The 15,210-nt window shown below is 41.1% G+C and overlaps 1 protein-coding gene across 1 annotated transcript in view; it reads right to left on the bottom strand.

Moving 5' to 3' along the window:
- Positions 1-15,210, bottom strand: part of SPATS1 (spermatogenesis associated serine rich 1) — a 30,691-nt gene that overhangs the window by 11,844 nt on the left and 3,637 nt on the right. The window contains exons 4-5 of the mRNA XM_049873188.1: positions 2,821-2,968; positions 177-304 (exon numbers count right to left, since the gene is read on the bottom strand). Of these exons, the coding sequence (XP_049729145.1) occupies positions 177-304; positions 2,821-2,968 (276 nt within the window). The remainder of the gene's footprint in view (positions 1-176; positions 305-2,820; positions 2,969-15,210) is intronic.

The raw sequence follows: 15,210 nt of genomic DNA, 5'->3' as shown, positions 1-15,210 counted from the left end.
TTTAAAAAACACATAACAATAGCTCCCAAGTAGAGTTGTTATGAAAATAGAGAATAAACATGTCAAATCCCTGGCACTTAGTGGGTCTTGAATAAATGGTACCCAACAGTATGGCAGGCTTCTGAAAAGACCCTCAGCACTGAGGCCTGTGGAGGTGGAGTCCGTGACTTACTCACTTGTCTGCAACTTAAGCAGGCTAAAGTCCTCGGGATATTTATCCATTTGGATCTCAGGTAATGGAGATTCAGAGGACCGATCAGAATGTGAGGAGGTGGAAGATTTCAGCTCCAAATCTGCAGCTGCGCTAGGAAGAAAGTAGAAGGATTATTCTATGTGGTTAAATTGGTAGCTGGCACCTGATCTTTACATATCTTATGCTAGAATTGCCCTAAGTTATGAGAAATGGGCCTATTCCTCTATAAAAGTTCATCTGCATATAATTTATTTATTCACAATTTGAGGAAGCTGAAACTACTCAAAAAATGTATATTTTTCAGCTAAATAACAGATTGGCTCATAAAATAAATAAGATCACCCATGAGTACTAATGCTGCTTTAAAAAAAAAAATCATCTATATGATACCAAACAGTCAACACTTACTCTAAAGCAGATAGAAGGTAAAGGGGGACAGGGAAACTAGATTAATGGAAACCGAACAACCAGAACAGAAATGAGAATGTTAACACGCTGTAGAAAACGTAACCAATGTCACTGAACAATTTGTGTAGAAATTGTTAGGAGCCCTGGTGGCGCAGTGGTTAAGAGATCCGCTGCGAATCAAAAAGGTCCGCAGTTTGAACCTACCAGCTGCTCCTTGGAGGCCCCATAGGGAAGTTCTACTGTGTCCTATAGGGTTGCTATGAGCCGGAATCAATTCGATTAAGTGGGAACCTAATTTGTTGTGTAAACTTTCACAATAAAATATTATTTAAAAAACACAATAATATTTCTTTTTTAAAGATATATACTGAATAAGGCCATTAAATGGAAATAAAAAATCAATGGTCTTAAAGAGAAGAGGAAGAAATAATAGAAAACAAATCCAGACTGAAATCTGAGTATTGTATTCAGTGTTGAACTTCCTGGCAGTTAAAAAGACCTACAACAAACGGTTGTAGATGTCAGCAGAAAAAGCAATCACTTCTGGTTTAAGAGACATTTGAAACACAGCCCTGGACAATGCATTCAGGCGTAGTTACCCATAGTCAAGGCATGGGATCTTTTTTATATTTTTTAGCATTGCATCACTCTTACGTTTGAATAGTTTCAAAGCAATTTCATATTTCTTATCTTATTTGCCTCCACAAATATTCCTGTGATGTAGGTAGGACTGATATAATCATTTCTTTCCATTTGAAAAGGAAATGGGCCCTCAGAGACGTTAACATTCTACGATAAAACACACAACACCTAGATAGGGTCCGAGCTGGATCTGCAGCCTGGACCTCACTCTAGAACAACCCGTAAACCAAACCTGTTGCCATCAAGTTGATTCTGACTCATAGCAACCCTATAAGACAGAGTAGAACTGCCCATAGAGTTTCCAACGAGTGGCCGGTGGATTCAAACTGCCAACCTTTTAGTTAGCAGCCGAGCTCTTAACCACTGCGCCACCAGGGCTCCTACCCTAGAATGTTTTTGTTAGGTGCCGTTGAGTAGCTTCCGACTCGTAGCGACCCTATGTACCACTGAACAAAACACTGCCCAGTCACGCAGTATCCTTATAATCGCTGTTATGCTTGAGCCCATTGTTGCAGCCACTGTGTTAATCCACCTCACTGAGGGTCTTCCTCTTATCCACTGACCCCGTACTTTACCAATCATGATGTCCTTTTCCAGGGACTGATCCCTCCTGACAACATGTCCAAAGTATGTAAGACGCAGTCTTGCCATCCTTGCTTCTAAGGAGCATTCTGGTTGTACTTCTTCCAAAACAGATTTGTTTGTTCTTTTGGCAGTCCGTGGTATATTCAATATTCTTCGCCAACACCACAATTCAAAGGCATCAATTCTTCTTCGGTCTTCCTTATTCACTGTCCAGCTTTCGCATACATATGATGTGACTGAAAATTACATGGCTTGGGTCAGGTGCACCTTAGTCTTCAAGGTGACATCTTTGCTTCTCAACACCTTAAAGAGGGCTTTGCAGCAGATTTGCAAAGAGTAAGAATGCCTAAAATCATAAACTGAGTTCAGTAACTCACGAGTCCTGTAGAGTTTGATCTCTAGTTTTAAAATAGACACATATATACTAATATCCTTGAGCTTTGGTAACTTGCAGATAAAGCAAACCCCTTCAATTCAGAACATATGGTAATTCTGACATTCAGGTAAAATATGTCTCTACTAAAGATGGAAAAATAAAAAATGCTTTGTTGAACAAACTGTTGAAAAGATTGCAAAGATAAAATAAATTTTCCAAAAGAACTTTAGAACTCCACCTACTTTGTTTATTCTTTTCTTTAAGTTTTATCACCTACATATGTATTCCAAAAAAATACAGCATGGTTTTGCCTGCCTTTAAACTTCATAATAGCAAACACTTACACAGCACTTGAGTGCCAGGGAATCTTATGATTACATGTAGTAGGTAATTTTATGTCCCCATTTTACAGATGAGAAAACTGAGGCTCACAGAGGTGAAGTCATTTGCCCAAGGTCACACAGATAGTTAAGTGGCAGAGCTGGGATTTGAACCCAGACATTCTGGCTTCACAATTGAGGCTTTCATCAAAGATGTCATGTTACCTCTCAGACTATTTGCTTCTGGATCAGAATTTACCACAATAGTTACAGCTCTTCAGCAGACCTTTACTTACTCTAGGTGGGCAGACACTCTGTGGAGGGCTGGAAACTCATTGATGCTTAGACCTGTTTCAACAAAAGATGAAGGAGTGACCCTCCTGCCAGAGGATGTTGTCCTGGCAAAGTGTTCATTAGATCCCAGAAAGCCATTGTGTTTAGTACCTGAAACACATAGATATCACTGTATAATTACATCACTGTAGATAGCTTCCGCTGTATCTTGCTACAAATATTTTTTAAAAGAAACAGTTCACATTTGTTGAGGATTTCCCGTGCATTGGGGATTATGCTAACACCTTACATTTTTTTTTCTTACACACATTATCCCATTTAATCCCCATAACAACCCAAAGACATAAAAAAAATTATTCCGCATTTTAAGGAGCCCTGGTGGCATAGGCTCAGAAGGTTAAGCAACTTGCCTAAAATCATGTAGAAAATAAACACCTAAACCAAGATTAGATCACAAGTCTTGTGACACCAAACTCTAAAATCCTAATCACCATGCTAGACTGGAGCCTTGGTGATGTAGTGGTTAAGAGCTACAGCTGCTAACCAAAAGGTCGGCAGTTCAAATCCACCAGCAGTTCCTTGGAAAGCCTGTGGGGCAGTTCTGCTCTGTCCTGTAAGATTGCTCTAAGTCAGAATCGACTTGACGGCAATGGATTTGGTTTTTTTGGTTATGCTAGACTGCTTGCCCTTCCAACACAGTTCGCCTACTCTGAACTGAGTGGAAGAGCTAAGGTCTGGATTGAGGCATACTACATCACTGTATGTTGTACTGAGCATCTAGATCCCAAACAAAAGTCCATTTTCCAAAGGATTTCTTCACAGAAAGATTCAGGAATATAGCCAATGATCATGATCCAAAGAACTACCTTTGAAAACTTTCATGGGCTCCCTGTCACTGCAGTGTTGTTATTCGCTTAAATATACATTTTTTCCACCAGATGTAGCTTAGTCATCTTAAATAGCACCCAGGACAGTGTCTGGCACAAAGTAGATGCTCGATAAATGTTTGCATGAATAAATGAAAAATAATTATAATCCCCAACAACCCGCAATTAATAAATAAAGAAGTCCTGAAACCCAGCGACTGTCAGAGAGACATCCCCGTTATCTTCACTCTGCTATACAATTACTACTTTGTTACAGTCTATCTGTTCTCTCATCATTTTATATAGGCGTGTGCTTTGTCCAGAAACCCTGGTGGTGCAGTGATTAAGCGTTACAGCTGCTAACCAACAGGTTGGCAGTTTGAATCCACCAGCTGCTCCTTGGAAACCCCATGGGGCAGTTCCACTCTGTCCTTCAGGGTCACTATGAGTTGGAAACGACTCAAGAGCAACGCGTTTGTTTGTTTGTTTGTTTGTTTTTTGGTGCTTTGTCCAAAAACAAACCTGTTGCCATCGAGCCGATTCTGACTCATAGTGATCCCATAGGACAGAGCAGAACTGCCCCACAGGGTTTCCAAGGAGCGGCTGGTGGATTTGAACTGCCGACCTTTTGGTTAACAGCCGAGCTCTTAACCACTGTGCCACCAGGGCTCTGTGCTTTGTCCAGCCACCTAAAAAAAAAAAAAATCAGATGAGTGGATACTGTGTTTCCTTGTGCACCACTTCATAGAGGATAGAAGCTCAGTAGGCACATGCTGGTGGATCTGTTGATTTGGTTACGAGAAAATTACAAGAAACAAGAATCAAACTGACCACTATTCCACCTGCAAAGTATCATGCTTCATGTGTATATGGTATATTCCATGTGCCTACTATAAATTCACACCATCTAGCAGTGGGACAGCTACTTAATACATATTTTTATTCATTTCTTCTTGATGCCCCCTCAAACTCACAAAGATCACATTTTTTCACTCTTGTCAAGTTCCAACCCTATCACCAAACCCTTCAGTCCTGAGAGGCCGTAGCCTCCAACTCTACAGAGTTTAATGGCCAGCTGACCCACTCACCATCCGCCCACTCCAGAATTTCCATAACATAAAGATGGAAACCCTGGTGGCGTAGTGGTTAAGTGCTATGGCTGCTAATCAAAGGGTCGGCATTTCGCATCTGCCAGGCGCTCCTTGGAAACTGCACAGGGCAGTTCTACTCTGTCCTATAAGGTCACTATGAGTCGAAATCGACTCGACGGCATTGGTTTTTTTGGTTTAACATAAAGACTACCTGCATCAGAGTCACCTGAGAGGCCTGTTAAAAATATAGATTCCCAAAGTCCATGGCAAACACTTTGAATTAGAATCTCTGTAGGTGAGGCCTGGAACATACATTTTGAATAAGTCCTCTTCCGCAGTAACTGGGGAAGGCTCACATTTTTCAGTTATCTTCCACTTCAAGTCTAACCCCATCACCACACTCCATCCCATTCTACCCCACCTCTTGATTCCCAAATGCACAGAATTTCTTGAATTTGCCTGGCATTATGAACTGAATTTTGTCCCCCAAAAGAAATGTCGAACCCCTAACCTCTGTACCTGCAAACATGATCCTGCTTGGAAATAGGGGTTTCCTTTGTTAAGTTAATAAGGCCATACCAGACTAGGGTGGGTCCTAAACTAATCCCTTCTGAGTGGTGTCTTATAAAAAGAGCTGAATAGACACAGAGACACACAGGCAAGAAGACAGACACAAAGGAATGCCAAGGAACTCCCAGGGCTACTGACAGGGAAGGACACTTCCCTAGAGCTGATGTCCTGATTTGGACTTCTAGCCTCCAAAACTGTGAGAAAATAAATTTCTGTTCTTTAAAGCCACCGATTCGTGGCATTTTTTGTTAAGGCAGGACTAGGTAACTAAGATACCTCGTCATGAGAATTAGTTTGGCACATTTGTTTAATCTACAGATTCCAGTGCTCTGACCTAGACCTACGGCAGAAACACCTAGGAGTCAGTAAGTTTAAGAATGTTCTGGAATATGCCCTGGAGCCTAGAGCACTCCCTGGCACAGTGAAGGCCAACTGGTTGCTTGAAGTGTGGAGGAAAAAATAATTAAAAAACAACAGTTGCCATCAAGGTGACCGCGACTCATGGCGACCCCATATGCAGAGTAGAACTGTGTTCCCTAGGGTTTTCAGTGACTGATTTTTCAGAAGTAGATTGCCAGGGCTTTCTTCCAAGATACCTCTAGGAGGACCAAGGTACCTCTAGGAGGACTCAAACCTCCAACCTTTCAGTTAGCAGCTGAGACTCTGAAGTGTGGATAGCTGGGATGAAGAGGCACCCAGTGGAGGGCGCAGGAAAGGAGCAGAGTTGCGTAGAGGAGAGGACAAGTCCCCAGCAACCAAAGGAGGAACTACCCACACACTAAGCCACAAGAGGTATCAACAAACAGACCACATTCTCTGACCACAAAGCAATATAGTTAGAAACCAGTAATAAAAAAACAGCCAAAAAAATCCATAAGCTTGGAAGCTCAAACCACAGTTCTGAATGATCAATGATAGAAGTAGTATATATCAAAACTTGTGGGATCCAGCTAAAAGAGTAATTAGAAATTTAGAGTCTTAAATGCATATACGGTATTTCATTATGTGATGCCATCAATTGTAATGACATTATTATTTTATGTACCACAGAGAATAAAGGCTTTATTACTTAAAACTTAATACTTATTGAAAAAAATCTTTTAGACTTATTTAAACATAAATTTTAAACATTGTTATGGATTGTATTGTGTCCCTCCAAAATATGTGTTGGAATCTTAACCCCTATACGTGCGGGTATAATACAATTATCTTATATCTAATATAATCACTTTCCATAATGTAATCTAATGGAATGTAATCCACCAGTTGAGGTCATACCAGTGTAGGTGGATCCTAAATCTAATCACTTGAGTTATATTAAGAGCAGCATAGACACAGAGACAAACATGCACAAACAAAAGAAGACAGATACCATGTGAGGAACATCTACAAACTAAGGAACCAAGGAACACCTACAGCCACCGACAAAAAGGAATTGACATGGCCAAGACCCTGATTTGGACTCGTAGCCTCCAAAACTCTGAGAAAATAAAATCATGTTCTTAAAAGCCACCCATTTGCGGTATTTGTGTTATAGCAGCACTAGGTAACTAAGACAATCATACACTACCCATGTGCCTTCATAAAGGAGGGAAATATAAGTGAAATAAATTGGTTAAGGGATTCTTTAGCTTCACTCACATTCAAAAGTCTGACTACTAAATCACTTTTCAACTGAATCATTGATATCTACATTTTCCACATAATATTGACCTCAGCCCAGCAAGAACATGGATGATACAGCATTTCTTAAAAGAGTGCACTGCTGTGGCCTCTGGAATTTTATTCCTAGCCACTGACACCCATTGTGCAAGCTTCAGTGCTCAGTTAGTAGAGATTATGAAAACTACTTCATATCTGCTGCCGAGCCCACAGCACTAGTAAAACCAATCCCAACTTCAGAGATGCAAACTGTGAAAAATACACATCTTAGAATTGATGAACTATAGTGTTCAAAAACAACGAACCCAAAATTAATGAGTTGAGTTTTCAATTTAAGAAATAGGGGAAAAAACAGGAAACCCCCCAAAAAATGATAAAGAAGGAAATCACAAAATAAAAGCAGAAATGAATGAAGTAGATTATCAGAACTATAGCTTCATGGAAAAAACTAATAATATGTGTGTATCCAAAAACTGAGACACCTGACACATATCAGAATGACTGAACCAGGTCTGAGTCCCAACTCCATCTTACCTTTTGCTTCTTTCCCCTGCAACCATCAAAACCCTTAGTCAGGCTCAAGTATATAACAAAGGATTTCCCCTGCAACTGTCAAACCCTTACAGGACTGAAGTACATAACAAAGGAAATTTTTTTCTCTGTGGTTAAACTAAAGATATGGAAAGAATGTTCCAAAGGGAGGGTCTTGACATAAGACCCTTACCAGGAATCCCCTCAGCAGCTCTCAGGAGATGTTTTCAGATGATCACCTGTGACCACCCAGTAAAACCCCCTTAGTCATATATTTAAACTAACCAATCCAAACAGCCCACATTTGTGTTTCCAACCAATCACTGTAAAGGGTCGCCCCCCTCCTTCAAGTTGTTCCACCTCCTGCTTACCTAATCTTGCAACTCCCATTCAGAATGTTGTATTTTACCTTATTAATATGCCTATGTGACTCCGCCATTTTAGAGTGTTGATTTCCGTTTGTGACCCTGGTCCAACTGACTTGAACCTTCAATAAATCTCTTTGCTTTTGTTTTTAACAGAGTATGCATTCTTACTTGTTGACATATGGATAAACGCTGTTCAAGAAAAAAAATTAAAACAGAAGTAAACAGTATTAGGAGTAAGAAAGAGGCCGTAATTACAGATAAAATGAAAGTTACTTTACAGATAAAGAAACTGAGTCCCAGAAATGTCAAATAACTTGCTCAGAGTTACACGGCTATGGACTGTAATTTTCAAAATGTAGTTTAATGTTACAATAATTAAGATAGTTCTGACACAAACCCTGACAAGTCAATAGAACAAAATAGAAAATGTAGGTAGAATAAAATTTTATATGCCAATAGTAGTATTTTATCTCAATGATGAAAAAAAAGATGAATTATTCAAAGATATTGCTGGTAATCAAAACTACAATGAGATTCCATCTCACTCCAACAAGGCTGCCACTAATCCAAAAAACACAAAATAATAGATGTTGGAGAGGCTGTAGAGAGATTAGAACACTTATACACTGCTGGTGGGAATGTAAAATGGTACAACCACTTTGGAAATCGATCTGGAGTTTCCTTAAAAAGCTAGAAATAGAACTACCATACGACCCAGCAATCCCACTCCTCGGAATATATCCTAGAGAAATAAGAGCCTTTCCCAAACAGATATATGCACACCCATGTTTATTGCAGCACTGTTTACAATAGCAAAAAGATGGAACCAGCCAAGGTGCCCATCAAGGATGAATGGATAAATAAATTATGGTATATTCACACAATGGAATACTAATCGATAAAGAACAGTGATGAATCTGTGAAATATTTCATAACGTGGAGAAACCTGGAAGGCATTACTCAGTAAAGCCCACTGCCGTCGAGTCGATTCCCACTCATAGCGACCCTGTAAGACAGAGTAGAACTGTCCCATAAAAAAAAAAACTGTCCAATAGAAGGCATTATGCTGAGTGAAATTCGTCATTTGCAAAAGGACAAATATTGTATAAGATCACTATTATGAGATCTTGAGAAATAGTTAAAACTGAGAAGAACACACTCTTTTGTGGTTACGAGAAGGGGGAGGGAGGCAGGGTGGGAGGGGGTATTTACTAAATAGATAGTAGACAAGACCTACTTTCGGTGAAGGGAAGGACAACGCTGAACACAGTGGAGGTCGGCACAACTGGACTAAACCAAAGCAAACCAGTCTCCTGAATAAACTGAATGCTTCAAAGGTCAGCGAAGCAGGGGCAGGGGTTTGGGGACCATGGTTTCGGGGGACATCTAAGTCAATTGGCATAATAAAATCTATTAAGAAAATATTCTGCATCCCACTTTGAAGAGTGGAGTCTGGGGTCTTAAATGCTAGCAAGCGGCCATCTAAGATGCATCAATGAGTCTCAACCCACTTGTATCAAAGGAGAATGAAGAACACCAAGAACACAAGATAATAACGACCCCAAGAGACAGAAAGGGCTACATGAACCAGAGACTACATCATCCTGAGACCAGAAGAACTGGAGATGGTGCCCAGCCACAGCCGATGACTGCCCTGATAGGAAACGTAACAGAGAACCCCTGAGGGAGCAGAAGAACAGTGGGATGCTGACCCCAAATTCTCATAAAAAGACCAGACTTAATGGTCTGACCGAGGCTGAAATGAACCCGGTGATCATGGCCACCAGACCTTCTGTTGGCCCAAGACAGGAACCATCCCTGAAGCCAGCTCGTCAGACATGGATTGGACTGGACAATGGGTTGAAGAGGGTTGCTAGTTAGGCGTGAGCTACTTGGTTTGGGTGGACATTTGAGACAATGTTGGCATCTCCTGTCTGGAGGGGAGACGGGATGGGCTTAGAAGCTGGCAAAATGGTCATGAAAAGAGAGAGTGGAAGGAGGGAGGGGGCTGTCTAATGAAGGGGAAAGTAACTGGGAATATGTAGCAAGTTGTGTATAAGTTTTTATGTAAAAGACTGACTTGATTTGTAAACTTTCACTTAAAGCACAATAAAAATTATTTAAAAAAAGACTATAGCCAAGAAAACCAAAAAAAAAAAAAAAAAGAAATTGCTGGAACAACTGATTAAGCATTTAGAATAAAAATAAAATTAAATCTTAACCCAAAATAAATTCCAGGTGGATTATAGACTTGAATGTAAAAGTTAAAATAAAAGATGTACCTGAAAAAATTAAAGATGTTTATATCATCTTAAAGTGGGGAAGTTATTTCTAAGAAAGATATCAAATACAGAAAAAATAAAGGAAAAGATGCATAGATTTGAATACATATACATGTAAAACTTCCACAGCTAAGTATAATGTGAAAAATTTTATAAGACAGATGATAGAAAAATTAATAGTCATGAAAAATAATGAGTTTTTATAAATCTATAAGATGAAGACAAATACCCATAAAGAAAAAAATGGGCATAAAACATGATCAGGCAGTTCATTTAAAAACACATACAAATAGCCAATATACATTTGGGAAAAGTCCATCTTTCCTAATAATCAAAGAGCTGAATTTAAAACAACATACCAATTTTGGCTATTAGTTTGGCAAATACCCAGGGTTGGCAGAACTTGGAAAAATGGCATCCCTTTACATTGCTGGTGAGAATGCAAAATGTCCCTGTATTCATTTCCTAGGGCTGCCATAAAAAAAGACCACAAATTGAGTGGCTTATAAGAACAGAAAATTATTGTCTCGCAGTTCTGTAGTAGTCCAAATCCAGGGTACCATGAATTAGGGCTAGGCTCTCTGGGAAGTCTCTAGGGGAAGATTGTTTCTTGTCTCTCCAGGCTTCTGGAAGCCCTAGATATTCCATGGCTTGCAGTTGCATCATAATTCCATGTGAGGTCACATGGCCGTCTTCCCTTTGTAGATCTCTCTGTGTACTCTTCTCTTTCATAAGGACACCACTCAGATGAGATTAGGACCCACCTTACTCCATTATGACCTCTTGTTAACTAATAACATTTTTAAAGACCCTATTTCCAAACAAGTTCACATTCACAGGCGCCAGGGGTTAAGACCTCAATATATCTTTTGGGGGGATAAAATTCAATCCACAATAGTCCTTATCTTAAACCCATTGCCATTGGGTCAATTCCAACTCTTAGCAGCCCTATGAGACAGAATAGAACTGTCCCATAGGGTTTCCGAGGCTGTAAATCTTTACAGAAGCAGGCTGCCATATCCTTCTCCCACAGAGCAGCTGGTGGGTTCAAACCAGCTTTCAGTTAGCAGCCAAGGACTTAACCACTTTGTCACCAGGGTTCCTAATCCCTATCTTCCTGAAAAGCAGTTTGGCTGTATGTGTCTTCTGAAGCCTAAGAGAAATGCACAGCCTTTCGTTCCACTTCTAGAAACGCATCTATGAACAAGGTGTGAAATGTATGTAGGGTGATGTAGAAAGAACCCACACATGTGGAGAAGAACCAGGATCAGTGGCAGAGATATCTTTAAGGCTGATACTGGTATGTGAGTTCTGAGTTAGTTATTATATCATTTACTTAGAGTAATATTTGTCCAAAGGTTTTAACAGAGGCTGCCTTTTCATAAAGGAACTCTGGTGGCACAATGGTTAAGCACTCGCCTGCTAACCGAAAGAATAGCAGTTCAAACCTACCAGCCGCTCCACAGGAGAAAAGACCTGGCAATCTGTTCCCATAAAGATTAAAACCCAAAAACCAAACCCATTGCTGTCAATTCTGACTCATAGCGACCCTGCAGGACAGAGTAGAACTGCCCCAGGAAGCTGCTGATAGTTTCCAATTGCCGACTTTTTGGTTAGCAGCCGAGCTCTTAACCATAAAAACAGCCTAGGAAATCCTATCGTGGCAGTCCTACTCTGTCCTATAGGGTGGCTTTGAATCGGACTCAACTTGATGGCACACAGCAATAGCCTTTTCATAGCATGTAAACATTTTAATTGTATATCTGCCTCTATAGCATGAGAGTTTTACTAAAGCAAGAACTGGCTGGTTCTCTGGATGGTATTAGAGGGGGCCCCTTCACAAGTGTTTTTTCAATGTTGTTGTTAAGTGCTGTCGAGCTGTTTCCAACTCTTAGCAACCCCACGTACAACAGAACAAAACACCTCCTAGTTCTGCGCCATCCTCACAACCGTTGCTGTGTTTGAGTCCATTGTTGCAGCCACTGTGTCAATCCATCTCCTTGAGGGTCTTCCTCTTTTTTGCTGACCCTTTACTTTACCAAGCATGATGTCCTTCTCCAGGGACTCCTTTTTTTTTTCTTTCTTTTTTTAATATTAGGGGCAATATTTAAATTTATTATGTGGCCATGAGCAGTGAACAGTAAAAGCACGTCTACAAATTGAGTATATTTCATTGTTTGCTCAAGAAGTTTTGTGGTGGCAACACTCTAGAAAGTGGTCTGTGACTGCTCTAACAGGGAAGGCTTGTCCGATGGGCAAGGTCAGGAAGAGCAATCTCTGCTAAAGCTGGCCAATTGCATACACGCCAGGCCAAGCTGACTACACGAATCTTCTAGAAGGATCTCAGCCCCAAGCACGAACTGGATTCATTTAAACATGACCTCCAGATAATTCCCACATCTCTTCAGGGAGGAGAAGAGTGCTGGGGGTGCAAGTCTAAACCCTTCCATTCTGACATCACTGCAACATTACTTAGAACAACATTGCCAATTAACCTCTCTGAGCCCAGCGCCTGCCCCACCTCTCTCTCCAGCTCACCGGGCTCATCATTATATAATGAGAATCATTATTCAAATACAACAAATGTTAAGTAAGCCAGCCATAAGCCAGAAAATTCTAACAAGTCACAAAAGCACTATGAGGAAAAATGATCCAAGAAAAAGGACCAAGGGAAGGTTCCAGTGACCAGAAGGGAATTCAGGGGAAAAGAGAGAGTTTGAAAGAAAGTCTGTTTCCTTGGCACCCATCTGTAGAATTCAAGATAATTATTGCCATTTTTTTTAGGCAGGAATAACACCTTACATAACTGAGGCACGTTCACACACTCGTCATCTCAGCTGATTCACACAGCAGCACTGTCTGGAGAGGAGGAAAATAATGCATCAAGCCATGGTAGCTTAATGTGGATATTCTTTTAACCAAACACTCCATTTTCCACCCCAGCTTATCTGCTCAACAAACAAGCTAAGGATCTAGCACACTGGTTTTTAACCCTTGTTTGGATCACAGACCTGGTGATCTACTTCTGAAAAATTAGCCATTGAAAACCCTACAGAGCACAGTTCTACTCTGATGCACATTAGGTCGCCATGAGTTGGAATCAGCTTAACAACGCCTGGTCTATTTTTTTTGGATCAAAGACCCCTAATCCTGCCCGACCAGAAGTAATGAAAGCAATGGGCCCCTTCTGCTGGAAAAATGCACGTACACACACAGTTGTGCATGGATCTTCTACTGGCTGGTGGAGCCCCTTCCTTCCTAAAACCCATGGACTCCATATTGAGCTGAGCTCATATGTGGCCCCTGAGTGGACACACCTACAGAGCAGGAAAGGGTCTTTGGTCAATGTGGTCTGCTGATTTCAGGGCCTGGTGCCCCCCTGGTATCCCTAAAAAACTCAGAAATACAGAGCCCCCCTCCTTACTGCACCCCCAAAACAGCAGCTTCCTCTCAGACCAACATGGAAACTGCACAGCAGTTCTGAAGCTTAAAGTTAAATCCCAGAACCCTCTTTTTCTCCCTGCTGCCCAGCCACATTGTGCAAGTAATGGTTCTGACTGCTCCTGCTAGACTGACTCCTGGTTTAGAGTCTCACCTCATCCTTCTCCCTGCATTTGTGAAGGAGAATGTGGAGACTACAGACCTGGAGTATAGAAGACCAGTGACCAAGCTAAGAACTGATGGGGCAAAGACCAAACATTCCACCACCCCTATTCTGCAGCACACTGGCTACTCACCTGTGACAGGTGAGTGCCACCCTGGGTATGTACTTGCCTGAGGTTTTCTGGGAGACAGTGGCTCTTCTGCCCCATGACATTGTTCTCTAAAAACAAATGTGCCCCAAAACTTCCTCCTTAGCCTTAAGAACCGATTATGGGGTTACCGTATGTTGCGGATTGAATTGTGTCCCCCCAAAATATGTGTTGTAAATCCTAACCCCTATACCTGTGGTTATAATCCCATTTGGGAATGGGTTTTCTTTGTTATGTTATGAGGTGGTATTAGTGTAGGGCGTGTCTTAAATCAACCTGTTTTGAGATATAAAAGAGCAGATTAAGCAAGCAAGCAAACATGACAGAGCGGAAGATGCATACCACACAATCGCCAAGGAATCTGTGCACAGAGAGAGAGAGCCTTCGCCTAGAGCAAGCGAACTGAATTCGGACTTCTACCCTCCTAAACCACGAGAAAATAAATTTCTGTTCTTTAAAGCCACCCATTGTTGGTATTTCTGTTACAGCAGCTCTAGATAACTCAGATATCAAACCTAATCTGTTGCTGTTGAGTCAATTCCAACTCATAGCAATGCTATAGGACAGAGTAGAACTGCTCCATGGGGTTTCCAAGGAGCAGCTGGTGGATTCGAGCTGCTGACCTTTTGGTTAGCAGCCAAGCGCTTAATCACTACGTCATCAGGGCTGCACTAAGACATCATTCATCATTTAATTAAGCCTTTTCTTATTTTTTCCTTAAAGTGTTCATAATTTTCACCTGAACTGTCCCATCCAATAAACCGTACCACAAGTCTACTAACATCTGAGGTAAGAAAAAAAAGGGTAGGAGCTCTGAGCACCGCAGACTCAGGTCAAATCCCAACTTCACCGTTTATTAACTGAAGCACTGGGCAGGTCACTTAACCTCTGGCTCCCTTCCTCCTTTGTAAAGTACCTCTCAGGCTGTTGTGAGACCCAGGGAGGTTGTCTATGAGAATTTTTACTTTGATGCTCTCTCTGTCTCATCAGATCTTGAGTTAACACAGACATAAGCTATTGTTCAAATAATTCTTTTTATATACCCCAAATTAGCCTACTTAAGCTTCAAATGGTGCTTCTTAGCCCTAGTATGCTTCAGTATAGGAGGGTATACTAGTGCACCCTAGTATACCTGAGTATAGTGAATACATCTACACCCAGCCCTCCATGATTTCTTAGATCTCAGCTGTACCCTCTTCAGCTCTGTGTGGGCTGGTTCTCCTGGGGGTGAGTGGAGATGGGGGCCCGTGGACCATCTCCCCGTGTACAA

This window comes from Elephas maximus, chromosome 1 (assembly GCF_024166365.1).
Source record: "Elephas maximus indicus isolate mEleMax1 chromosome 1, mEleMax1 primary haplotype, whole genome shotgun sequence".
Taxonomy (NCBI): Eukaryota; Metazoa; Chordata; class Mammalia; order Proboscidea; family Elephantidae; genus Elephas; species Elephas maximus.
This window is presented reverse-complemented; position numbering and strand designations above follow the sequence as displayed.